Source organism: Lupinus angustifolius, chromosome LG13 (genome assembly GCF_001865875.1).
Source record: "Lupinus angustifolius cultivar Tanjil chromosome LG13, LupAngTanjil_v1.0, whole genome shotgun sequence".
NCBI classification, from domain to species: domain Eukaryota; kingdom Viridiplantae; phylum Streptophyta; class Magnoliopsida; order Fabales; family Fabaceae; genus Lupinus; species Lupinus angustifolius.
Genome location: NC_032021.1, coordinates 1,665,794 through 1,691,488, shown reverse-complemented (window position 1 = coordinate 1,691,488; position 25,695 = coordinate 1,665,794). Strand labels below are relative to the sequence as shown.

Genomic DNA, 25,695 nt, shown 5'->3' with positions numbered 1-25,695 from the left:
TATATATATATATATATATATATATATATACATACATAAAGGTAGAATACAATGCAAATTGAATTCAGTGATAATTAACACTGCTGGATAAAGGTAGAATGACTTAACTTTGTTTCCACCAGGGTAAACCGATCCCCTATATAAACAGTTCTAAAGCTAAGATTTAGTTGGTTGAACTTTTACAAAAGATTACAACATAATAAGCAAAGAAGCTATGTTTTTTGGCTTTAAAAAAATCACTTTTTGAAAGTATAAACAAGCAAGTTCTAAATACCGAAATTCAATGCAACAATCTGCACATCATGAACCCTGTAAATTGACTAAAATTAAAGTTCAATTTTCCCCCTCTTTATACAATCACAGGAATACAAAAACAGAACATGTGCCCCTCACTTCATGTTTCTATGCAATTGGATGAACACACAATATATAAAACAAAGTTGTAATATCATCATGCTATCATCCAGTTTCCCCCCTTTTTAATCATATTCATAACTTAAACCTAATCATGCTAAAAATTGAAATTAAAACCAATTCATCAGAAATTAAAGCACTAAAGGTTAAAATAAGATTAGATTAACAATAACCTGAAATTTAAGCAACAGTTAGAGATTGTTGTTTGGGAGGTTGCATAGGATTATGAGAATCTTGAAGAAAATCTTCAATATTGTAAATAACGGTGACGTAGAGGGAACAACTAGGGCAACGAGCAATTTCTTCACCAAGTTTGAGATCTTCCTTTGTGATTTGAAATAGGTCCCCGCATGGACAAGGGTATGTGTATGCTTGCAACTCCTGGTTCCATTCCATGTCCTCTATTTCAACATCGTCGTACGACATCGTTTCACCCTTTTTCTCTCTCAAGAGGCTTTGGTTGCAGACTCTGTTTTTGGATTCAAGGAATGAATGTAAATTCTTTATCTAAGGTTTTTTATATTTTGCAACTTAGTCCTGCTATCTAGGGGTGTTTCTTATATCGACGAGGAAAACCTAGGTGACCTCATAATTAAAACATTTTGTTCTCTAAAAAATAAAAACATTATATTATTCTTAAAATATGTTTTTATATAACCTTAGAAAAAAAATCACCAAATCATCTCTACAGATTTCCTTAGATGATTTTGTCCCTCATAATTTTGTATGTTATTGATTAAAATATAAATTTTATCAAGGAGGTATTGGTACAGTTATATAAGATCATACTACATTTCTATTATTGTATTAGATTAAAATTTAAATATTAAATATTTGATTTGTGAAAGTAATATTTGATGGGATGAACATTTAAGCACCCCAACGGATATTAATCATTTGTGATGAATACCATGAGTTATAAAAAACATAATTTCTAAAGGACCAAATTTCCCATAAGGAAATCACATATTATTTGATTGATTTCTCCTTTAGAGATTAAATTATTTTATAAATAAATTTATTTAATGGCTTTATTTTTCAAAAGTATATAAGATATGTATATATATACCTTTAATATAATATTATTTCTCTAGTAATTCTATTTTTCTAACTACCATTGTAATATCTAGAGTTAAATTTCGAGTAAGATGCATAAAGTCCCCACAAATTTTATGATTTTTGAAAGTTATTATTAAGAATTATTTTTTATTTCTAAATACTTATTAAACTTTATTTATTGATGAAATTAGTTATTATAAAAAGTTAATCTTAAATTATTAGCATGCCAACAAGAAAAGAGATATTAAGAGACTCACAATAATAACAATACAATAGTACATATTAGTCAATATTGATGGTGAGAGGAACTATTGTGAAAAATAAAAATCAATTGAAAATAATAGGATAGATATATAGCAACCACCCGACATTTAGGATTAACAAAAAATTATGAGTAAAATTCTTTTACTATTAAAATTAGCTTCCATGCAATAATTAATGTGATCAATAAGATGTTGTGTAAGATAGTGTTAGATCTTGATAAAGATTAAAAGATAAAAAGTTTAATTCTTGAGAGGATACTTATTAGAAAGAATAGTCATACATCTCAAAAATGATTAGTTCTTTATCCATAAAATGAATAGATATTTTTTATAATAAAAAAGAATCAATTTTATCAACAATGAAAGTTTAAGGAGTAAATAAAAATAATATTTGATGATAACTACTTATAAAAAAATATAAAGTTTAATAGATTTTTATGAATATTTCCTTAAAATTATTATCACTCATAAGAATGCAAAGCTGGTTTTGACTTGCCCTAAAAAAATGTCAAAGGATCAATTCAGTGATGAGTTTTCAGATTTTAGTATTGAGCATTTAAAAAGTATAGCATGCTACCCATGTAGATTTTAGAGAAATTACCAAAATCTATCCAAGAGAAATGGTTTTGTATGACTTTGATAATTTGAAAATCCAAGACACTGTTTCTGGGTGGAGCATTATATGATTTGGAAATCCAGCATAAGTTTGCAATAGATATATTATCGAGGTTAAATAATCAACATGTATAGTGGTCCTATTCAATTCTATTCAAAAGGAGGGTTAATGATGAAGAATGATCATCTTCATTAATAGAGAGATAAATATATTATTTTACATGTATTTTCAATGATAAAAGAGTTATTATATTGTATATAAAAGGATAAAAATATCTTTATTGTTTCCTTTGTTTTTGTGGTACTTATCTCTCCGAGAGCATGTTACTCGTTAATGATGTTCTATGATCATTATTAAAACCTTTAAGTCTTCCTTAGTTTCATTTCTTGTATTTTCTTCTTTTGACATAATTTGGAATAAATTGTAATAGAAAATCGTCTCATATTAATCAAAGAATGTCTTCTTGGATAAAAACGTTGGCTTGGCCATAGTTATCCTCGTATAGCACAAGTATATGTGACACTTGTTACATGGGTGGGTCACGTGGCCAGGATTAGAGGAATGGGGATCTGTTGTCCCCAACCATATCCCCAACTACGTTTTTCACCAATCACAATGAAACAAAACTGATAAATTTATGAACATTTAATTTTTTTTAACTGATGTAGGATAATATGTTTGGTCTGAGACAGCGTCTGTGACAGCAGATTCTTATCCTAGATTAGAGTGCTAATTATTAAAGTGAACCTAGTATGGTACATGGTAGTATGTCCAAATCTGATAGAGCCAACAGAAAATCATACTTTAATACCACATATAGCTGGTGGTTTTGCATATATATACTATATATTATTATATTGGAGTTCCTGTTTTACTTCTTTTATCACTTATCTGAATGAACCCATTATCCTTATATATATACATCTCACTCTAGTTTGCTTCCTATCTATCTTATCAATAACTCATACTGCAACACATTCGAATTTGCTTCCTCTCAAATTCTCTAGTACTTTGGCTGCTGTGTTAGATTTCTAGCAATGTCTGGGTTGGTGGACATTTGGACAAGAGAGCTGTCTAAGTTAAAGGAAAAGGGTCAGAGCCCTATTCAACATGAAACTTCCCAAGGGATTCAAGAGAAAGTAAACATCTCAACAAAGTTGGCTGTAACTGTTGACAAACTCATCAAGTTTAACAAGTCAAGGCTGCTGTATTCTGAGGCTTCACTTTCCATGCTTGTTGAATGTTTTAGCCCTTGATTGGGGGAAAACTTAGTGTATATAACTTTTTTATTGTTGTTGTTATAATGATGGTACAAGGTTTTCAGCTATTATACCATGAACTAATAGCATGCATGCACAAGGTTATCCTATGAGGTAACTGTAATGTGTGAGAGAGAGTGAGTGAGTGTGTAGGTAAATACTGCTTTAAGCATAAGGTTATCCTGTGAGGTACTCTAATGTGTGTGTGTGTGTGAGAGAGAGAGTGAATGTGTGTGTAAATACTGTTTCAATTTCTAAGATGATCTCATGTTAATATAAAACTTTGGAGATATAAATCACTTTGAACTCTATATTCAGAGATAAAATGTATAAACATACAAGAGTTTAACCAAATGAATCAGACATTCATATACTTCCCTAATAAAATTCCATGTTAACTTACAACTTCGAAGATATAAATCGCTTTCTATATTTAGTGATTAAACACCATAAAAAGGGGAAAATAACCAAGTGGGTCAGACATTTAATTTTATCATTCTCTTTTGTTAATTTATAAATAAGTTTCTATTTTATCCACACAAAAAAGTGAGAAATTGAGCATTGGCCATTAGGACATGCAAGATTAGGCAATGGTTCAGAGTGGAATGAGATTTTCTGTCCCTAGATAAAACACGTCCCCGTGTACCAAGCCAATCAAACATTACTAACTAGCATAAAAAAGTTACTTTATCATTTTGTGATTTTTTCTTTTTAAGTAGATGGCAATTTTCCATTAGGTTGGAATACAATGGGACACAAAAAAGTGAGACAGGTGATCCTAGAATGTACCTTTTTCATTATGATTTTGGGGAGAGCTAGCAAGTAAAACATTTCAGGGTAAGCACCACATATGGTGCAACTTGCATGTGAACATTTTTGATGTGTATCCACGTTACAAATAAGAGTGGAAAAAGGGTGAAAGCTGGCTGCTACAGCAGACATATACTTGGAATTAAGCACACTTTTCATGAAAGTTATATTATATGGCCTAATAGGACCAGTGGATTGTCATGTTCCACAACCAAGTTTATGGGTAGCTTCCTCTCTTAGAATGTTAAATTGTTTTCAGGGAGAAAGACAAATGCACCCTTCTGGACTTTTGTCACAAATGCAGCCTATAACGTACAAAGCAAATGAAAGGGACTGTAAATGGGCTGGGACAACTTGAAGCTACCCATGCTACAGACTTTTCTTTGAGAGACCTTTTATTATCTCATAAATTTTCGGCCCAATGATAAGGTTTAAATCGTTAGTAAAATTGCATACATCTATCCTATGTATAAGCTCGAGCACTCGAATTCGAACCTACTTAAGAAGTAACAAACTCTTTATCACTTAGATGGACCTACTTATCTTGACAAGAGTTCTGATATTTTAAGGCATCTATACATTTGTTTTCTTTTTAGTGTTGCAGTATTATTTGTCTTTCATTCATTTTCTTCTCTCTTCAATTGTGAGAGTTTGTTTATATTGAACATCACATAATTGACTATTCATCGTGAGAAGGCTTGTTAACAAAGAAAATGTTCCAACACACGTCACCTCTGAACTCTGAAGTAATTAGAGGAAGAATTTTTTTTCAAGATATGAGTATTAACACTACCATAGATAAGGGCGAATCAAATTAGATCAAACTTTGTGTTAAGCAGGCTAAACTTATAGTATACAAGAAACTCCGCCCCTATCATATTTGATGTCTTCATCCAATTAAAAAATCTTATTTGATTAGAAATAAAACTATAATAACATAAATTAATATTTTTACAGTATTATATGAAGTTTGATTTACTAAATAGTTTAATAGTCCTATTAAACTATTTAAATATCTACGATATTAAATATCTACCTTCTGTTGTCACAAAATTACCTAAAAGAAAAAAGAAAAGTAAAAGCAATAATTGAATGGTTGTGCTTATCTTGTTCCTGTTTTCATTTCAACTTTTGGTGGACGTGGTGTTCAAATCCATCTACAAGGACCAATGGGCTAGAAGACAAACAAAGTGGTCATACTAAGCCTATAGATATCTCCCACCGAATATTCTAAATAAAACTATCAGTATATCCTATTCAATGGAAATCATTTGTTGCAATTTTTATGAAAATTGAATTAAAAAGTGTCACTTTAATTTAAAAGAAATTTTAAAAAAAAGAAGGTAAATTAACATTTTTATTTTCTATTGGTATTTAATCGGTTAAGGACACATATATATTATTTTTGTGGAATATAAATCCTTTTAATCAATGGAGAAATAAAATTTTAAAAAACCAAAAAAAATCTAATATATAATAACATATTCATCATTTCAAAGTATAATGAAAAAAATATAAGGAAATTGAAACACTTGAAAGATTTTATTCATTTTTGTGTTACATGTGAACTTTGTTCCTATCTGAACCTTCATTTCTGTGTGCCACCCCTTTCCATTAAAGGTGCCCCACGTTTCTGACATACATAACATGCACTCTCACAAGAAAAACCATAACCCCAATTATTGATATTAATCTTTTCATCTTCCTATATAAACAACACTGCCTCATAACTAGCCTCAGAAAGTGATTATTATTATTATCTGAGAGAAAAATGTCAGCAATGGTAGAGGTATGGGTTGGTGAGCTAACAAAGCTCACAGAAAAAGTTCTTGCTAGAAAGCCCTTGATGAAATTACCCAAAGAGAAACAAGGTTCAGAAGTGGAAATAAAAGAAGCTCAAAAGAAAGAAAGTGTGGGAGATAATTCAACTATGTCAGAATCAACCGTGTGTTTGCTTATGGATAGGTTTGTTCCTTGGTAGAGAGAGGTTTAGTATATCCTATATATTATGTATATGTATTTATATATTTATATATTTATGTACTTTTGTTCTTAGTCCCTTATAAGTGTAATAAGCCATATATGTAAAAATGTCATGAAGTGGTTTTGGTATATTTGAGGATATGAAGCCAAATTGAATTTTTTTACAAGTTATTAAACCCACCCCAGAATTTGATATAGAAAAGTAGAAATTTTGTTTTACAAATTGTTTCAGTTTTTTGAAGTTCAAATGAAATGAAAAGTTGGAGCTTGAGTTTGATACACAGGGATAGCAATCATGCAGTGATGAACCTAATCTCAATTATATGTCCACTTATTATATATTCTAGATGTTAATGGAAAAGTTAATTACACATGAATAACAAGCTACATCTCCACCAGATTATGCAAAAACCAAGTGGAATAATTTGTAAGCATGGGTGGAAACTATCATATATGATCTGGATCTGTTTAGGAGTCGATTTTTGGAAGAAAATGAAGAGAAATAAAAAACTTGATAATCAACTTATAAGTGAACTCCTATCTATTTTAACCGTTCAAATATTTTATTGAAGCCCATAAAAGTTTGGAAGTTTCATGATATTATTATTAGTGACCATGTGATCTCTCATCTCTGGATATCTGTGCTGCAAAAATATCTTCACAAGTCACTAAATAACTATCATTACTTTTGTGGTAAGGACAATAGGCCAGTTTGTATCATAGTAAAGGGAATGAATGAAACAGATTCTTTATGTACTCCATAGATATTTTTACAAACATGTCAACATTAATTTCAGTTTGTATCATAGTAAAGGGCTATTAGTATTACTACTCCTCCTACTGCTACTAGTAGTACTAGTTGTTTTTTGATTGTGGCTTATAACTGGATTGAAGTCACTAAACCATTCACATCTTGTTAAGGTATCATCACTTCAGCCTTTTCCCCGAGTAGATCGAATTTTGTCAGTACAATAATAATTAAGCCTTTATCCCATTATTGAATGCTTTGTGAGTGATAATGTTTTCAAAGAGATTGAGCAACTCCATTACTGTCTACAGTGTACTCATCATAGTCAGTTTAGGCCACAGAGAATAAAACAGTATCTGTGTCTTCAAACATATCCAACCACTTGAGTTTTCTCCCACACTTTTTTGGATGTACTCTAATGAGTTGATATCAACATGCATAACATAAGGTTATGGTGACAAAATAATATATATCAGATAAATGGTAGCAAGTGCACTGCCAAATTGTTTTCATCCATTAAAATAATGAGTTTTGAGTGAGATATTAGCTAGCATTTGGTTTGGAACTAAAATAAGGTTATCACTTATGTTCAATTCATTTGAGCTCAATTCAAAAGTAATGAACCACTACACCAGAAACAGAAAAGGTTTAAATCTTTGAGAAAGTTTAATTTATATGAAGAATCAGTTTATAAGATACTGATTAAGCATGGCCAGTAGAGTGCCGAAGAACCAGCAATGTGACTGACCAGAATTAACTATTAAAGTGCTTATGCTCTAAATTTGACATTGTACATAACACACTCATAAATTTACATTTATACTTTCTAGAAATAGATAGATATTCTACAGAAAAAAAGTACAGGTTTAAAGAGTAAACATGCAGGGACCTTATAAGCTGAAATACATTTTGCAGTAAACAGAAAACTAATTTGACTTGGTTTTGTGAAGAAAAACCATATTACATTTGAAAATTGGATCAAAGATGCAATACCAATATACCATCGCATGCATTACTTCCAGCTATCAACATCATCTACAAGTTATAGAGTAATGAAAATTAAACCAAGACTTGTGCTAGCTTTCAGAGTTTAAAATTGTAGCATAACTCAACAAACTGATTGATTAATATGACATAAGTACAAGAAAAAAAAATGATTTTCCCTCTAGCAGGATCATTCCTACCTGTTTAAATATAGTACTTTTCCGGAGTAGACGGAACCAACAAGTAGAAATTTGTAAAACATTTTCATTGGAAGGTTGTTCTCCATAAGGAGTCACAGAATTAGAAGGAACTTGCAATGATAGAATTGCACAAGCAAGCTTAGTTCCAAGCTGTTAAAGAATGCATCCACAACCACAATTATGGATGAGTGGTTATTATAACTAAGAAAAGATAAAACCAAACAAGGCAAGTAGGCAACATTCATCTACAAACAAATCACCTTATCCCATATATGCCCCTTGATCTTCTTCTGTCCAACTTTCATGTATGATCTTCTTCTGTCAAACCAGATGCTTTGTCATACCAATAGCAACCTTGTTTCAATCCTTTTGGTGGGTTTGGACAGCTCAGAAGCAATATGAGCTGGTCCCAATCAACAAGTTCCGAATTCACAATAACCTTCTCAGGTGCTATTTGATTTGTTTGGCAAACCATCTCAGCATGCATGATTTGTTCAACTTCAAAAACAGACAATAAACTTTTGAGCATCCTTGAAAATTTGCCAATGCTTTTCTTTTTGTTCTCATCAATCCTATAACCAATGCATTTTTTGACAAGTGAAGCCATCATGATCCAAAAACACACTCAAAAACCCATGAAGCAAATTAAATTAAGGTGATATCAATTATCAAGGACACAAAAAGCAGTGAAGGAACATAAAAAACAAAGGTAAGAAATTGAAGACCTGAGTGTAATGACTAATGAAATGTGTTTCCAGAAATAAAGGTTGAACAGAAATCGCTAAGAAAGGAAGAAATGGACAACATTGTCAGCTTGGAATGTTCGAAACTTGAACCTAAGGAATGTTCTGCTACTGTATCAGTCAAATCATATTACATTTAATTTTGGATTTAACCATGTCATTTTAGACCTCAAGCCGAAACAACAATTTACTATTACCCCTATGTTTCAGAAGGAAAATCTTACAAAAGCAAAGAAAATGATCATGTTTTAGAGGAAGAATAATGATTTCTGTTGTACCATACTAGCAACAATATCAAACATAACTGTTTTTTTTGTATAAGGAACTAATCAAAGATAACTATTTATGTTAGTTACTTGTTTTACAAGATTTCTTTTCTTATCTTCTCTTGTATAAATAAGTCATATTGACTCACTTCTTATTCAATCAATTCAATAATCATTCAATGAATGATTTTCCCTTTCTTTCTTTCTTGCTTTATCAAGATTGTGCATGGCTCTACCATTTTAACATGGTATCAAAGCATAATTATTCGATTGTTTTCCCTTTGAATGCATGGAGTTGTGGAATCTTGCTCTATGGAGTCTCCTCGGTTTACCTTATCTTTAGACACGATGAAAATTTTTCTTTGTTCATGCAAGAACCAAAGAACCATTCAAACTCCTTCATTTCATTCATCACCACTACCAACTCCACAAAACCATCAGGACCATCAAGAATACTCATTATGTGCTTCCGCTCATGTCTTCCATCTTCTGTGATTGTTCTTGTTTTCAACATGCAAGAAGCTGCAAGGGAGATAAATAGATTTTTCTCCATCATATTCCTCCAAATCTCATCCAAACAAATCCTAGAATTCAGTGTTTCATTCTCCAACTTCGTCTCTTCTTAGTGCAGAATTTGCTCAATGCAAAATTCTTGCCATTTCTTCTCTATGTGATGCTTGGTCTTGATGTTGCTGTTGATTCTGATTTCATCATTTTCATTGGAAGAGGTTCAAGGTGCTGATGGTTCCATACATAAAGAAATGTGTTGATGGTTCCATGCATAATTAGGTTGATGTTCTTTATCTCAAGAAAAAAAATATTTATGACATAACCATGCAAGAACCTCATCATGACATGCATTCTCAACTCTACCAAGATCATATTACATCAAGTAGAATTCTTTTTCAAGCTCTTCAAGAATTGTGTACCATGACCAATCTATCCTATATAAGATTATATAATTTTCTTATTATTCTTCAACATTTACTCATCTTTCTTATAAATACGTCATATTGACTCACTTTTTATTCAATCAATTCAATAATCATTCAATGAATGATTTTCTCTTTCTTTCTTTCTTGTTTTGTTAAGATTGTGCATGGCTCTACCATTTTAACACTTTTCTTAACATTAATTATTTTTTTGATTTAACCAAATATATTTTTTCACCCTATAAATTAGAAAAATTAATCATTTTTGGAATATGTGATTTCTCTCTCAATTATATCACTCTCATTGAATCAAAATTTTGACATTATGATAGATAGAGATTGACCTTACTAGTAGAACAACATCTCATTCATATGAATCATATTAATTGTATAATTATATTGGTTAAATGTATTTATAAATAATAATTCATTTTTAAAGTTGACTAAAAAAATAAATTTAATAAAAAAACCTACAATGTAATTTGTAAAACATAAGTATGTGTTTATAAAAGATAGTGAACTAAAAGGGACCACTCTTTTATATCTTAATATGTGTAGCTAATCAAATTCTAATAAAGTAATATATAATATTAGTTAAAGTTTTTAAAACTTTTCCTTTTAATTAAGTGTCACTTTTTAATTGGATGCGACATTAAATAAGAAAGAAGATGTAATCTCTATTAAAATTCAAAAAGGTTATCACTATTCATATTTCTTGTAGATAAGGATTATGCTCCTCAATCGTAAACAACATGAGACACAACCACAAAAAAACAACTTTATTTTCTTTGGAGGAAATAAGGTTAAGAATAGTTTATGTTTAGAATATTAAAGAATCTACATGGTTCATCTTGGACATGCATTTGGAAACAAAAGTAACGAAAACTAAAATCCATTCACCATATTCATAAATATATTAATATATATCATTTAGTCTTGATGATTTGGCTATACGAGATAATGTTGATTATATATAGTATTATTACTTTAAATATATCTAGTATTTAAGATTTTCTGTCCCAAAATTTCTTGTCATCATGTCACAAATCAATCATATCCTACCAAATAATTTATCACCCTCTCCTTAATCATACATAATCCTTTGAATTCCATTATAAACTCTGCAATTAAAGGATCTAAGCAGGCCTCTGAGAAATTTATATACAAGCCAGCTTACTTTTCCCCCTTGTATAAATCTCAAGATAGAATCACATGGTTAAGAATCTGTATCTTTTTCACTAAGGCTATGTTTGGTTCCATTGAAAATGGAAGGAAAGAAAAGATGAGGAGAGAAAAGGAGAAGAAAAGCTTATTTTCCATCATTTGGTTGGAAATAAAATAAATGAAGGAAAGAAAAAATAGCTTGGGGCCATTAAAAACTTTTTCTCTCATATATGGAGAGAAAATGAATGAAAAAAATCAAATTGGCTCTTAACTTATATTAATAAGGCTTGTATTTTGTTGTTTAAACAATTTATATTTCACTAATATACATTTTTTCTTTCTTTCATATCATATAATTAAAAAATCACTATTTTTTACTATGTTTCTTCTCTTCAAGTTTTATTTCATACATTTTTCTCTTAAACCAAATACAATGTAAATTAAACTATTACTTTATTATCTACCACAAAAATTAAAACTTTATTAAAATAATTAATTTATTTCTTACATCTTTTTAAACTTTTTAGTTGTATTGAAAAAATTTAAGCTATTTTTATTGCTTTGATTCTTTTTTATATTACGAGAAAAGATGATATGATCCACACGTTTATGTTCTCTTTTCAGCATTTGATTGAAGATTCAAGTGAAGAAAACAAACAAATACAATAATATAGTGGAACTTATGTCTTCATGTTATTGTCCATGTCTTTTTCATTATTAGTTATAAGAGTGTAATAACTATGAACTGTCAATGTAAAGATTTATACACATTCAATATATTATCATATTAATTTGTATTATTATTATTTTTGGAAAAATCAATGATGTAAATAACATAACAACAATATATAAAATTCATACATTTTTTTCTCTAATTATAATTATATTTTTTCATCCAGTTTCCTTTCATTTTCTACCATACCAAATAACTAAAAAGTTATCACATTTTTTACTCATTTTTTCTTCTTTACTTCCTCAACTTTTCTTTCCTTAACTTTTATTTCCTATGTATCACGCCCCAATAAAGCGAAGTTGGCAAGTTGTCTCCTAAATATGAGTTTGGATTTTTTTTATAAATAAAAAGCAAAAAAGTAAACCATACATTGAAGATACTGGTTTTGTATTAAAAAAAAGAAATTAAAGAATCCACAGTTTACCAAAATGTTATAGTACCAAAATGTTATAGTAACATAGTTTTTTAGAATTTAAGTAGTTATCTTGTTAGTTATTTTTTGTATTGTTATTATCTTATTGTTTATAATAATTTTTGCTTAATAACAAATTACTTAGACTAACTCATATTTAAATTTAACAAATCTTTATACTTCAACATTTTTTCAAAACAGGTAGATTAAAAATGTAAAAAATGTAGTAATTGTATTAAAATTTCCCAAAGAATGTCTTCTAGCTCCCTTGGCCTTGAAAGTGAAGGGTGTAAAATATTATGATGTAACCATCAGTAATAGTCCCTCACATGCAGGGCACGATTCTGACTCAAGCACAGAAGCAACCAAATTGAATTGAATTACATTGCTCCCTCTTTCTAAGGAAACAAACTGCTCCATTGGTTTACTTCATCCCTAAGCATACATCACCCCTTCTTTCTTATTGCCTTTACACTTTTATTATGTACACACAAATCATAATACTTTTTTTACATTGTCTTTTTCAATCAACAATTAATGTACATAATGAAACCCACAAAGGTGACATGAAAAACCAAACCCAATCAAAATAATTATAAAGAAACTTAATTCCTATTTTTGATAGTATTTGTTGAAGCTGCCACAGGGGAACCAAAACATTCACTTGGCGCGTGTTCTGACATTCTTGCATAGTTTGCGAGTGAAGAGTAGTTCGATGCACGAGGGGAAGAATCATAAGTAGGGCTACTATCTATAATCTTCAACTCAGGCACGTGTTCACTCACGCGCCACACCTTCACGGACTTATCTAAACTCCCAGTATAAACTTTCCACCGTTGAACGCCGTTGTGAGGTTCTTCCTCAACCGCGATGCACTTAACTGGGCCCATGTGGCCCGTCAGAACCGAAAGGCACAAGTGGGCCCCACTATCTTCTCGCTTCCAAACGCAAACTTTCTTATCAGCGGAGCCGCTGAAAACTAGGCTCCCGGCCGCCGCGAGACACAGCACCGCCAGCTTGTGCCCCTTCAAAACGCCGCCGTGGTTGAGGCCGTTGTTTTTACCGTCACGCTCCCAGTAGTTCACAATTCCGTCAGATGAACCGCAATAAACCACCGTTGATAAATGGTTCACTGCTAAAGAAGTTACAGCGTTTTCTTGCTTCAACAGAATCCTATCCAAAACGTGTTTCGTTTTCTTCCCCTTCATTTCCCTCTTCCACATCTTCACCGTTCCATCTGCAGAACCAGTTAACACGTATCCACCCAACGATGACACAACCGCGTTAACCGCATCGTCGTGGGCTTGGATTGACTCAACGCACTTTGAATCCGATACGCGCCAAACCTTGAGAGTTTTATCCCACGAACCTGAGTACAAAAAACCTTCTTCCTCGTCCAAGCTCAGGCTCGAAACGGCGTCGAAGTGCTTCACCTTTACCGCGTTTCTATGTGGCCTGATTTCGATGTAGTTATTGGGATTCATTGAACTCTTGACGTAGTCTTTGAATTTAGGCAAGCTTCCAACGCGTTTGTAGCAGCTAGGATTCTTATTTGAACCCTTCCAAACCCTTATTTTACCATCTTGATGACCAGTGAAGATTTTCTCACCGGAAACCACAATGGTTTTGACCAGGCCACTGCGTGATTTGAAGCCAGTGTAGTCCTTCATATGCTTCCAAACCCTAATGTTCTTACTATCAGAACCAGTGTACAACAAATCCCCCGAAACCGCCAACGAGTATATGTGTCCCTCTTCTCGAACGAGAGACCCAATGAGCCCGTTCTCCAAATCGTCGTTGTTGTTGTTTTCATCGTCGTTGTAGTTGTTGAAGAAGTTGACAGTGGAAGAGGTTAACAACCATGGAGACTTGTTGTAAGGAGATGATGTATCTTGATTCCATGGAGACATCAAAAAGGGAGAGATACTGTTGCTGCTGCGCGCGGGCGTGGCGGCGGAAGCGTTGCTGTGACGTTTGTTTGAGATTTCATCGTTGTTGTCATGGTGGATTTGAGTGTAAAGGGTGGCTGGATCAGAGTTCAAAATGGCTCCAAGTTTTTGTCTTTGATACGGGTTTCGCTCTACTATCATGGCGCCACTTTCAACTCTTGTGTTTTTCATTCAATATCAAGAGAACGAAAAAAGAGAAAAGTAACAGGATCCTGTGTTATATATCAAATAACAAAACGCTTTTGAGATATTGTAGGTAAGGTTGTGTGTTTGAGGTTGTTGCTCTATCAATCTATTTGTGTTGTGTGGTGAAATAGAATAGAATGGAATGGAAAATTGGGAGAGAAGTTAGGGAATGTGTTTTATATAGGAAAAAAGTGAGAGGTTGAGGACACGTGGAGGTTCGGGGAAACCGGGTGTACCGGTAACAGTTTTGCATGTGAAGGAAGAAATATGGATAGGTAACGTAAGGATGAGTATTTTTGTTTTTGAGTGTGAATGAGAATGCGATTTCTCGATCGAGACTACTATGTTTGACTCTTAAATTTCTAATAATACTTGTATAGGAAGGGTTTCGAGTAACATTGACTTTTTCTAGATTGTCAAAAAAGCACTTTTCAGCTTATTATAAGACCACGACAACGTTTAAGTGCGTTTTCTCTAATCCTGGGGGACACAGCGCAGTTTGGATGGGATTTGCTAATCAAAGATTCTATTCTATTGTTTATTTCAATTTCAACATTGGTAGTCACACATTATTAAAATAATCAAACTGTGCATAATAATATTGTGTAAAAATTGTTGTTCAATGAACAATCTCTATTTATATTATACTATCATATTGAATGATCGATGTTTTTTATTTGGTGATTAAAATATGTTGCAGTTAACTATACTAGAGACGAATGCAGTTTCTTTAATAAGTGAATGAATATGTATTTACCCGTTTGATATTTAACGCCACTGGTTTGGCACTGTGTTAAGTTGTTCTTCTTTTGAAACCCTTGACTTTTGTTTAATTTGAACATTAACTTACCTTGTGATACAAAGTCTAATGGCAGAGTATATAGACATCTTTTACAACCTACGTTGATGTCAAAGGATCACCTAACTCTGTACAATAATGTTGAAAATGTTTGATGGATTTAATGTTAAACTAATACATACAGTATATCTGATTGAAAGACAATTTTATTATTCTTATCTCAGTTTAATATTTATGTCATTATTGTAACCTTAGCAACGAAGATTGAAGACCATATTACAAAAGGAAGAAAAATAAATGGGTCAATTAAGCATTTTGCGTTTTGTTACAAATGTCATAAGCGAATCTAATTTTCCTATCATCTCTTGCATAAAATGCCTGTGCTTGAAGCTAAAATTTTGGATTCTCCAAAAACACATTTATTTTTTAATTATCTTTTTAAAAAAATTATAACCAAACAAACTATAAATGTTCCCTTTTCTGAACAAAAATGTTTATTTTGAGAGAAAATCCAAAACAAACGCATTGAATTTTTTCCTAATAATTAAATAAATTCAACCTAGTATATCGAGATGACAATGTCATATTAGCATAATTACCAAAGACCCTACGCATGATATATAGGATTAAAATGTGAAAATGAGTATTGAAATAATGTATTGTATAAAAAATGTTCCGATCTCGCCTTAGACAATAATTGTTAGTATGATTAAAAAATCAAGAAAGATGAATCTATTAATAAAAATGGGTATACGATATACACCAGCAACTTATATGATATTTTAATACGTGGCAATTAACAGGTGACAATTGTTAATGTATATTTCAATGGAACAGTGATTTTATATTAATGTAAATATGAAAAACATGCGTAACTAAGTACTATATAGAATATGGATTATACTGTCTTTCAACACGTTCATTGGGTCAAATAATTCTTATGTAATGAGGTATATATATACATGGATAAGATCATCTGTCTCAAACGTTGTTCTATTCTTTGTTTCAAGTCAGTCATATACTGACACATAGATAAAAGAAAAAATTTAAAAGCAAAAAATAATAAAATAAAACATTCTAATTAACTTAATATATGAAGTGTAATACAATTTGGACAAATAATCTCTATTCATATACATATATGCAAGCTTTTGGTAAGTTCCACTGCAATGGCTCAGCCGTCCACTACCAAAAATTAATTGTGCAATTGTGTCACATGAATTAGTTGCCCAAATTGCCTGCTACACAAAACAAATATATATTTAGTTTGGTTTGTTTTACAATTTGAGAATTTTTGAATTGACAAAAAACATGATTGGTCAAGTCAAAACGTTGGTTGAACCATCTTGTCTTCAAAAGCAAACAAAACTGAAACAGCCGCGGTTTCATAATGTCATAATGTCACGGCTCTATAGATAGTTTCCATCTACGTCTTTAGTACTAATGCTGCTGCATGTTTAAACTTCAAACGTTAGTTTCAGGGCCACCTTATAATTGTTCCTCAACAAGAACTAGTACCTCATAGTCCTTACTAAAGGCCCTTCTTCGATTGTTTAACAACAGGAAATTAAGTTAAGCTCTGAAATGTAATTGGGAAATATTCGAATTGTTATATTGTGAACTTCAAACTTTGTTGAATCCGTGATCATAGATATTGCTTAATGGATAATTATTGGTGTATCCTATATTCCTAGTCACCCAATTTTTTTAAATTGGGACGTTTTCAGAATTGATCCATCTACTACTAGAAAGTAAAAGAAAATTTGATTTTGTAATTTTATTAAATATTTTAATCCTTAATTTTATTAAATATTTTATTCAAAAATAAGTAAAAATTTGAATCCTTAAATATTTGTTTGTACCACATCTTAGCATGTCTACCGTGCACTTGACCCTTTGTACCAAAGAGAATCTAAACCCAAAACTTTCATTTTACTTTTTATATTAGAATAATTTACTGTGAAAATATCAATAACAAGTGTAGTATATGATCACTAATAAGTTTTGGTATTATTATATCACTTTTTATGAGTATATTAGTATAATAAGTTTTGGTATGCCGGGATAGATAGAAACATAGAAGATTTGGCTGGTTAATAGATATTCTCCATTTTTAAAAGAAGAATATCTCATGCATTTAATAATTTATATATGATAAAATAATTGATTAAATTATAGTTAAAAACTAATAATCATATAGTAAAGAAAATAAGAGGATTTCGTTAGGAGTCCATATTGAAAAAAATAATAAATTGAATATGGTACTTAAGTTATGAGACTTTTCCACTAATCTTTTGGGTTGAAGTATCCTCATATGCTTATGTAGTCTCAACTTTAACTTGTCATGTCTGATTAGTTAGATACGAATTAGCCAATAAGGTTTTGAAACGAATGAAGCCACATTCACAATGCATAAGCATGATGTATGAGGGAACAATGTAAAATTGCACTATGACACGTTACATCCGTATAAACATGTGCGGATTACAACATTTCTATATGAAAAGGAAACATTAGGATTCAGTTTTTGGTGATGACTGACACCTGGCTGCTTCATGAGAGATCAATCATTCAAACATTTTTATTTTCCAATTTGCAATTTCAACCAAAGATAACATTTTGAATCTAATATATACGTAGATATTTTCTTAAGTTCTTTGTATGTAACCAAAAAATGTATATGTTTTCCGATCCATACGGCCATATAGATAGGGTATATAAAACTCCTAAAATATGAAGGGTGTGGCATTCACATGCATTTAATCATTTAGAATTATTTTAGATGTATTCTCTTAGTCTGAAAAGTTAATATTTTAATTTCAAATCAAATATTCTATATATTCAACTCAAATTCTTTATTTAATTTCAATTTGTCTCGTTTAAAAATACTTTAAATTTATCTCTAGTTTTCTTTTAATTTCTTCTTATATTCTTAGAATATTATGAGGTGTAATAATTTAATAACCGTAAAGCTATGAAGAGTGTGGATGTATTAGAATCAAAGTTTTCAATCATGCTTCAAATTTTTCTTATGAGGAAGAATTACATGATTTGTGGGCACTCATGGAAAGGTAGCATGTTTCACGTACCCAATCTCTAAATATTCATTTTATATATCGAATGTGGTAAATAAAACAACAAAGCCATCATCTTTATACTCATATAGTATCTTTATACTATTGCAATGCTATTTTTTATCGGCAAGTGCAATGATATTAATTGTAGTAACTATTAAAAGTATTTATCTTAACAAATACGTAAATATATTTACAATATGATACACTACATATAAAGAATGACAAAATATAAAATAAAGGTCACATTCATGAACAAAGAATCTAATTTGATATGATTCAGTTTATTTAGACAAAAGGGTGAGCTACATGGAAGAGTGAGTACTTGAGTCAAAATAGTAACTGATAATGATCTTTTGTTTCAGAATTTTTCCGTCCTCATATTTCATCAAATCAAACTTTATAAAATAATACTAAAATATTAATTTCTGTTTTTTATAGTTTCTTTTTAATTGAATAAAATTTTCTAATTAATATAAGATACAAATTGAGTCATGTCGACCCTTCTACTATCTAAAGCTTGCAGATGCAAAGGCTCAGCCATTGTCATATAAACTTATGTTTTACAAATCAACCATATCTTATCTCTATATATGTATTCAATGAACATGCACGCGCTTGGTTCATTATTTTTTGTACACGACGTTCCTTAATATTCACTAATCAATGTATCATAAATAAATACATTAAAAAATGTTTATCGTGTAAAATCAACAAACATGCGTGTCATTTTTGAGGCCACAACATCTCAAAATTCTCACCTAAATGAATCTAGGAAGATTTTTTAACATGCCCTTAAAATGCTTTGTACATTTGGCTCACTATGAAGAGTTCCCTTCTTGTAGGGTTACCAAAATAGTAGCTTGTAGTTGCACCCAACTGTGTTGCCTCATGAACATGTGTAAGTGACACACACCCACAAGAATAATAAAATATAAAAAAGGTAACCACTAAACTTTGAACTATTCAAGGAAATACTTTAGCTTTAAAATAATTTACTTTTGCTCATTGCATTTTGTGTCTGCTTAACACCCAACACGTTATCCTAATCCCAAACATGATTCTAGAGTAATACTATGCTTTAGTGGCAATCTAAGATTGTTATTAAATGATTAAAAGAATAAAAAACAATGTGAGTCAATTGTTAAGCAAACGATTTAAGCGCTTATTTTTGCTATGAGGGGCATGTGTCCGGTTAACTATCATAGTAGATTTGAAATATGACGTGAGAGATTCTGTTATATATTATAGTATAATTCTACTAATTAACTTTGTCTGATTACAATCAAGCATAATCAGAAAACATTTAACAATCCTCACTAGTCTCTAATATGTAAATCTTGCATAAGCATGTAATGGATAGTTGGCAGATATTTAGATTTGCCAACGAACTTGGACTTTTTTGTAAAGAGATTACTTAATCTAATCCAAACTTGGATCTTTATGCAATATGCACCTGCACTGAGTGAACAATCATAGATGATGGAGAAGATAATCAGATCAGAGTGTAAGATATTTCAAACATATTAACCAACTAAAATTTATGTATGTCCCTCATCTAGGTATGCATGTACATATATAGAAAGATAAATGAAACATTTAAATCTATTTGTATGCAAAATTTAAATTTTATATAATATATTTATATAATAGTTATAAATTATGTATGTATATATGGGTATATCATTTATATATGATGATATAATTAATATGCATAGAGATTCTAAAATTAGTCTAATTGTATAAGGTTTCACTAGAACCTCAAAATCAATGATTTAATTCCTAGGAATTAATTAATTACTTAGAGAGAATAACTACCAATTTTTTTCCATAAACCTAAGAAATTAAACTAGGTGAGAAGAAATGATTAGAGGTATTGAAAAAGGCACACAGGTTTGGTAACTAAGATTTGCATTTGCTTTCTAGATGAGGAATGATTAACTAAACGGGATCGTTTGTCCAATAAAAGTTTGAGTCTCATGTCTCATACTAATTAGTGTTTACTAACAAGTTAAAAATAATATCTTAATTTATTTTTATTTTATTAAAATAATATATTAATTTCATATATCAATATATGAGTGGAACAAGATAAGAATGAGGACATCAAATTAGAACAGGTGATCACCATTCATGATTAACCTGTCCAAGATCTATAACCAAATCAAACGTGAGACAAGGATGTCACTGACCACTTATAGTGTACCCACATGGCTAGCTTTCTGATACTATATCTAGCTTTGGCCCATGGACCACAACATGCCTTAAACAAATTCAACGTCTCTGAGTAAACCATAAAACATGAAATATATCCATAAAAATGGAACGAGGATCTACTTATGTTTTATGACTATTTTAACTTAATAATTTGCATGGTTGATTTGTCATATATCATTATCTACTACGATTCAATTAGATTAATGCCAATCATGAAGTTCTTTATGGTTGGACAGGTGTTAATTATAAGTTGATGTTGTCAATATTGTTGGAGGAACTAGGTGTACGTGTCAATTGCAGGTACAATGTACAAAACCATCTTAGATTATGTTCATATAATAAGTGGATAAAGCTACATAAAACCAATAATTGCAATTTCTAGAGCCACTAACACCATGATAAATTATTAAGCTGTTAATTGTGGTTAAAGTCCTATCAATGAGTTGAAAAGTTGAGCAACGTAATTCATGCACGTAACTCTTAATTTCAATTGAAAAATGACAGAATCAGATGCAACAAAGAATCTGAAATTGCACCTGGAAATTAGAAGTGTTCAAGAACAAGCCCACCTCCAATATTGATTGACTTAAAAGTTAAAACTATTAAAGTAATATTTATGCATTCACATGGTAAAGATTTATATAAACTATTAGTGTAATATCCATTTGTACTTTTTAATTTTGAAAGGTCAATACTAACTAAATATAAATTATAGATGACAATGCATAAAACTCATACAATGTTAGAATATACATTTTTTTTCTTATTAAAAATGAGACCAGTGTATATTTTCAACCTACGTGTATGCATATATATCTTTTAATTCTAGTCTATATAACGTTTATTTATGAAAATATTAATTTATATATTGAATTTAAAAAAATAAAAAATGTGGGTAAAACCTATCAAAACATTAGTAATACATGAAATATTAGGCAATGATATTCCAACTCTATTTCTCTACCATCCAATATCACTTGTCCCAAAAAAATTATTCTAAAAAAAAAGTTTAGAGTCAATACATTATTCAACATTTATTTATATTACTTTTATTTACAAGTCAATAATAAATAAATATAAATACGAATTATAGAATGATAGTATAAAAATTCTTACTCTCTTAGTTAGTGTAGATATCTTTTTTTTCAAAAGTTTTACCCAACCAAACTACTCTCGATCCAAACTTGAAAATTACATGAGCAATTGCAATATATGTACCTCTCAATAGGAAGTGGGCCTAATGATTTCACGACGGGCCTTTCATATCCCATTAGAAATATAACAGGCCCGCATCGGAAGCCCATAAGTAATCTTCTATTCCTTCTTCTCCAAGTTGAAATGAAAATGGTAGCAATCTAATAGCATAAGCTGAAATAACTCAAAGGTGTGGGTCAAAAGCAGAAATATTATAACAAATCTTCAACACTGTTATAGAAAATGGAGTTTGTTCCTGAAGAAGGAAAGCACCTTCATGAAGATTGCTCCACTTTAATTTTGGTTCGTATCACTTTCTAGGGTTTTGCACACTTTTTTCTTTCAATTCATTGATCGATCTTTCACACCACCGTGTTATGAATGTATCTATTCCATCAAAAAGACATTAACTTTTAGTTAGCTACAGCAATTAAAATTGTGGGGTTGGTTCAATTTTCAAAACCATTATTAATTTGGGGTTTGTTTGTGTATTTGTTTTTTCCTTTTTCAGCCTGCACTGTCAATTGGAAATGTTGGGCAGTTAGTGGCAGACCTTTTGGTTTCATCAATGGATGCAGAGAGAGTTGGGTATTTGGATGATCCTTATGTTCTTCCTTGTGTTGGCAATGATGCTTATGGACCCTTTCCTCATGGAGACCTTGCTCTTCCTCTTGAAGGTTCTTCTGTTTTCCCTTTTTTGAATCACTTCTATGTTTTTTCAATATCTTATTTCTCTGTTTTTAGAAACGTTAAGCTCTTTCTTATCACTTCCTGTGCTGGATTTGCAGCTTATGATTCCATTTCTAATGCTCTTACTATTATCCAACAGAGATCTCCTGTGGTTAAGGTATTGATTGAATATGCATTTTCTATGTTCCTTTGTTTCATATCATGCAGTAAAATTCGTACACAGAAAAGCCGAAGCTTAAATGTTAATCATTTTTTGTTTTCATGAACATGCGCATTAATCCCTGCCGTTCAAGTTTGTAATGTTCAGTGTTTCTGCTGGTGTTCTCCTGACTATTGTTTCCCGCAACTATGGGCATCATCATTTCCTTTCGGGAGTAATAACGAGACTATCACATATTTATTAATTGATGGGCATATTTATAGGTTAGGGTTATTGTTAGAAGCAAATGTATATGAGACTTGCAGAGATGTTTGCTTGTGCTGCTAGCTATTCACAGTAGTTTTTAGGAAGTTAGTTGTAACTGCCTTTTGTTAGCTTTGTTAGTTATGTTGCTAAGTTAACCTTTAGCTAATCATTACATCATCACTTGAATAGGGTAGGATGGTGGAGTTTGCAAAAAACTTGGCTGATTTTGTTGCTGCTAGTGGAAAGAAGCATATTGTTCTTCTCTCCAGCTTAGACTTTGGAAAGTGGCAAAAAGTTGATATGTCAAGGTAAGGCAGTAAAAACATTGAAACCTCAGTCACTTCTTTGTTGTTAAGATATTCAATTTTTAATTTGTGATTGTCACCCATGTTCATATTATAACTTTTGAAGGTTATCCTTTCATACCTCGACAATCTTCTGAAATGTTGGTCTAGGAAATTTCATTGAGAAATTTACCATTTCTGATATAACTATTGGCTATTATATTAGCGGTTTGCAGATTTACTACCTCTCCAGTGCCAACAACAATGGAACAGATGAAAACTGTGAACAGCTTGGGTGGAAGAAACTTGAGGATTATGACCCTTCTCAAAAGCATTGGAAATATCTTAGCGATTTAGCTGAAGGAAATGCAACTCGGGATGATATCATTTCTATAGATGATGAACTAGAAGAAGAAGATTATTATGCCAGCTTGCCTTTTGCTGCTCTTTTTTCTTTTCTCAAGGTAAAAACATGTGCAGTTTACTCTGATGATAAGTCAAATTTCTTGCTATTCTTGTAATCATATTTAAGCAGAGGGACAGCGAAGAGAAAGCAATGCTCTCATCATGTAAAACATTCACTTAATTGATTGATAATAGTTTTCTTTCTATGTATGCTACGAGTTTCCTTCTTCATTGCATGCCATTGATAAAACTTGCATCGGGAATTTTGTTTTGATATGCAGTATAAGTCTCCATATCATAAGAATAATGGAAAGTAACAGTCGCTCTCCAAATTTTAAAAAAGATAAAATAAAAATATGATTGAGTGGGTGGATGCGTGGATCATCTCTCACCTTTTTATTGCAATATTACTGGAAAAGAGCAATAATATGAAGTTGATGAATGATGATTATGATTTGAGATTTTGGTTTAATGTACCAGGCTAAAGGCTTGAAGGTGACCTGCTTGTTGTGTTATTGCTCAGAAGGAGACAACATATCTGATGCGTTTCAATTAGCTGAGGCCGTATGCAAACTTCAAAGGCTAAGTCATCCAACTGCTGGTGAACTTTACTTATCTTTGTTTTGTTTTTCATAATCATATTGATCTATTTTTGGTATTCAAGCTAAAATAAGCATTGCAATTTTTTTATAAAAAAAATTCCCTGTGAAGTTGATGTGTTAATAGTGTATAACAAAATTGTACTATTTTGCAACAGAATTAATGATTATTCCCAAGAAAATAAATTCAACGAATAATATTATTCACTATTGTTTTTCTCCCAAAATTTACCAGGTATTATTCTAAAGTGGAGACAGGTTTTCCACTTGAATGTGGATTTTGAAAATTAGTAATATTTTAAGAGAAAGTCTGAAAACACCCCGTAGATTATTATGATGTAGGATTTAGTCCCGATATATAAAAATGTGGAAAAAAACCTGAACTCTGATTCGTGTGTAAAATAGTCCTTCATCTAAAATGTTAAAATTGGATGGAAATGTCATGCGCAAAGCAGAGTTCACATCATGTAAAGTTTAGATTTAGAGGGCACTTTTGAATGATGAAAGATGATTTTGCACCCAAACCACAGTTTAGGGTCCTGTTTTTCACATAATTGAAATGTAGGGAATGAATCGTACATCATGCTAAGTCCAGAAAGTGTTTTTATACTTTTCGCTAGTTTTATCGTTGTGTGCTTGGTTCTAACTTAGAAGTTATATCTCTATCCGAAACCTTTTTTTTTGTACAAATGAATTTCTGTAGTTGTATTAGTATCTATTATCTAGCAACCTAACAACACATCAGAATGATAAATATCCCTAGTTGGCCACATTGTCAATACAAGCTATTCTATAATTCCTGATAGTATTTCTCTTGTTCAAATCCTCTTCTCTCCTTTTGCAAAATATAAGATTAATTATGACTTGTAAGTATATATGTTTGATAGTAAAAACTGATAAAACTTTATGAGTGATATTTCTGATAATTGTGTGTTCAGGAATTGATGGTGGCAAATGGAGGATTCCACTTTCTTGGATGTCTGTATATGGACCACCACCAGATATGTCCATCTTCTAATCCAAATAAAGTTCAAATGGTGGTTTAAGATAGAAATTAGTGTCTCAATATCTTTTTTGTTAAACAATGATGGTCCACTTATCTTATATATGACAAGCTTTGAGTAGTGTAAGATATTTTTACACTAGAGGACTATCTTCTGATGGCTATTGTTGCTATATGATGCTGCTTTTAATTTGTTTTAGAAACTGGAAATCCAAAATCATTATGTTTCTGTTATGTACTTTTACTAAGTCATGACTTTAAATTATCGGTTAGTTATAATCAAAACAATGGACACTGGCAGCA

General features: G+C 31.0%; 2 protein-coding genes across 7 annotated transcripts; one reads left to right on the top strand and one right to left on the bottom strand.

Annotated features, from left to right (window-relative positions):
- LOC109325149 (myosin heavy chain kinase B-like) lies at positions 2,650-14,875 on the bottom strand. 6 transcript variants are annotated; one of them, XM_019557319.1, is made up of 2 exons: positions 13,268-14,874; positions 2,650-2,660 (listed from the first exon to the last, which is right to left on the bottom strand). In XM_019557319.1, exons 1-2 carry the CDS (start codon positions 14,704-14,706, stop codon positions 2,657-2,659), a joined length of 1,443 nt encoding a protein of 480 aa, XP_019412864.1. In that variant the 5' UTR covers positions 14,707-14,874; the 3' UTR covers positions 2,650-2,656. The 6 variants fall into 6 exon arrangements, 5 of the variants coding, with proteins under 5 accessions (XP_019412864.1, XP_019412861.1, XP_019412862.1 ...); XR_002105090.1 differs by lacking the exon at positions 2,650-2,660 and adding an exon at positions 5,717-5,731 and having other exon boundaries at positions 13,037-14,875; XM_019557316.1 differs by lacking the exon at positions 2,650-2,660 and having other exon boundaries at positions 12,942-14,518; positions 14,549-14,875.
- On the top strand, positions 22,151-25,630 carry LOC109325152 (proteasome assembly chaperone 2). The gene is made up of 7 exons (XM_019557324.1): positions 22,151-22,308; positions 22,517-22,682; positions 22,794-22,852; positions 23,291-23,409; positions 23,612-23,849; positions 24,271-24,391; positions 25,328-25,630. Exons 1-7 carry the CDS (start codon positions 22,249-22,251, stop codon positions 25,405-25,407), a joined length of 843 nt encoding a protein of 280 aa, XP_019412869.1. The 5' UTR covers positions 22,151-22,248; the 3' UTR covers positions 25,408-25,630.

Coding starts and splice junctions, on each gene's coding strand:
- LOC109325149 (XM_019557315.1), bottom strand. CDS start 14,706: ATGAAAAACACAAGAGTTGAAAGTGGCGCCATGATAGTAGAGCGAAAC.
- LOC109325152 (XM_019557324.1), top strand. CDS start 22,249: ATGGAGTTTGTTCCTGAAGAAGGAAAGCACCTTCATGAAGATTGCTCC. Junction 22,853..23,290: donor AGAGATCTCCTGTGGTTAAG/GTATTGATTGAA, acceptor TCACTTGAATAG/GGTAGGATGGTGGAGTTTGC. Junction 24,392..25,327: donor GCTAAGTCATCCAACTGCTG/GTGAACTTTACT, acceptor TTGTGTGTTCAG/GAATTGATGGTGGCAAATGG.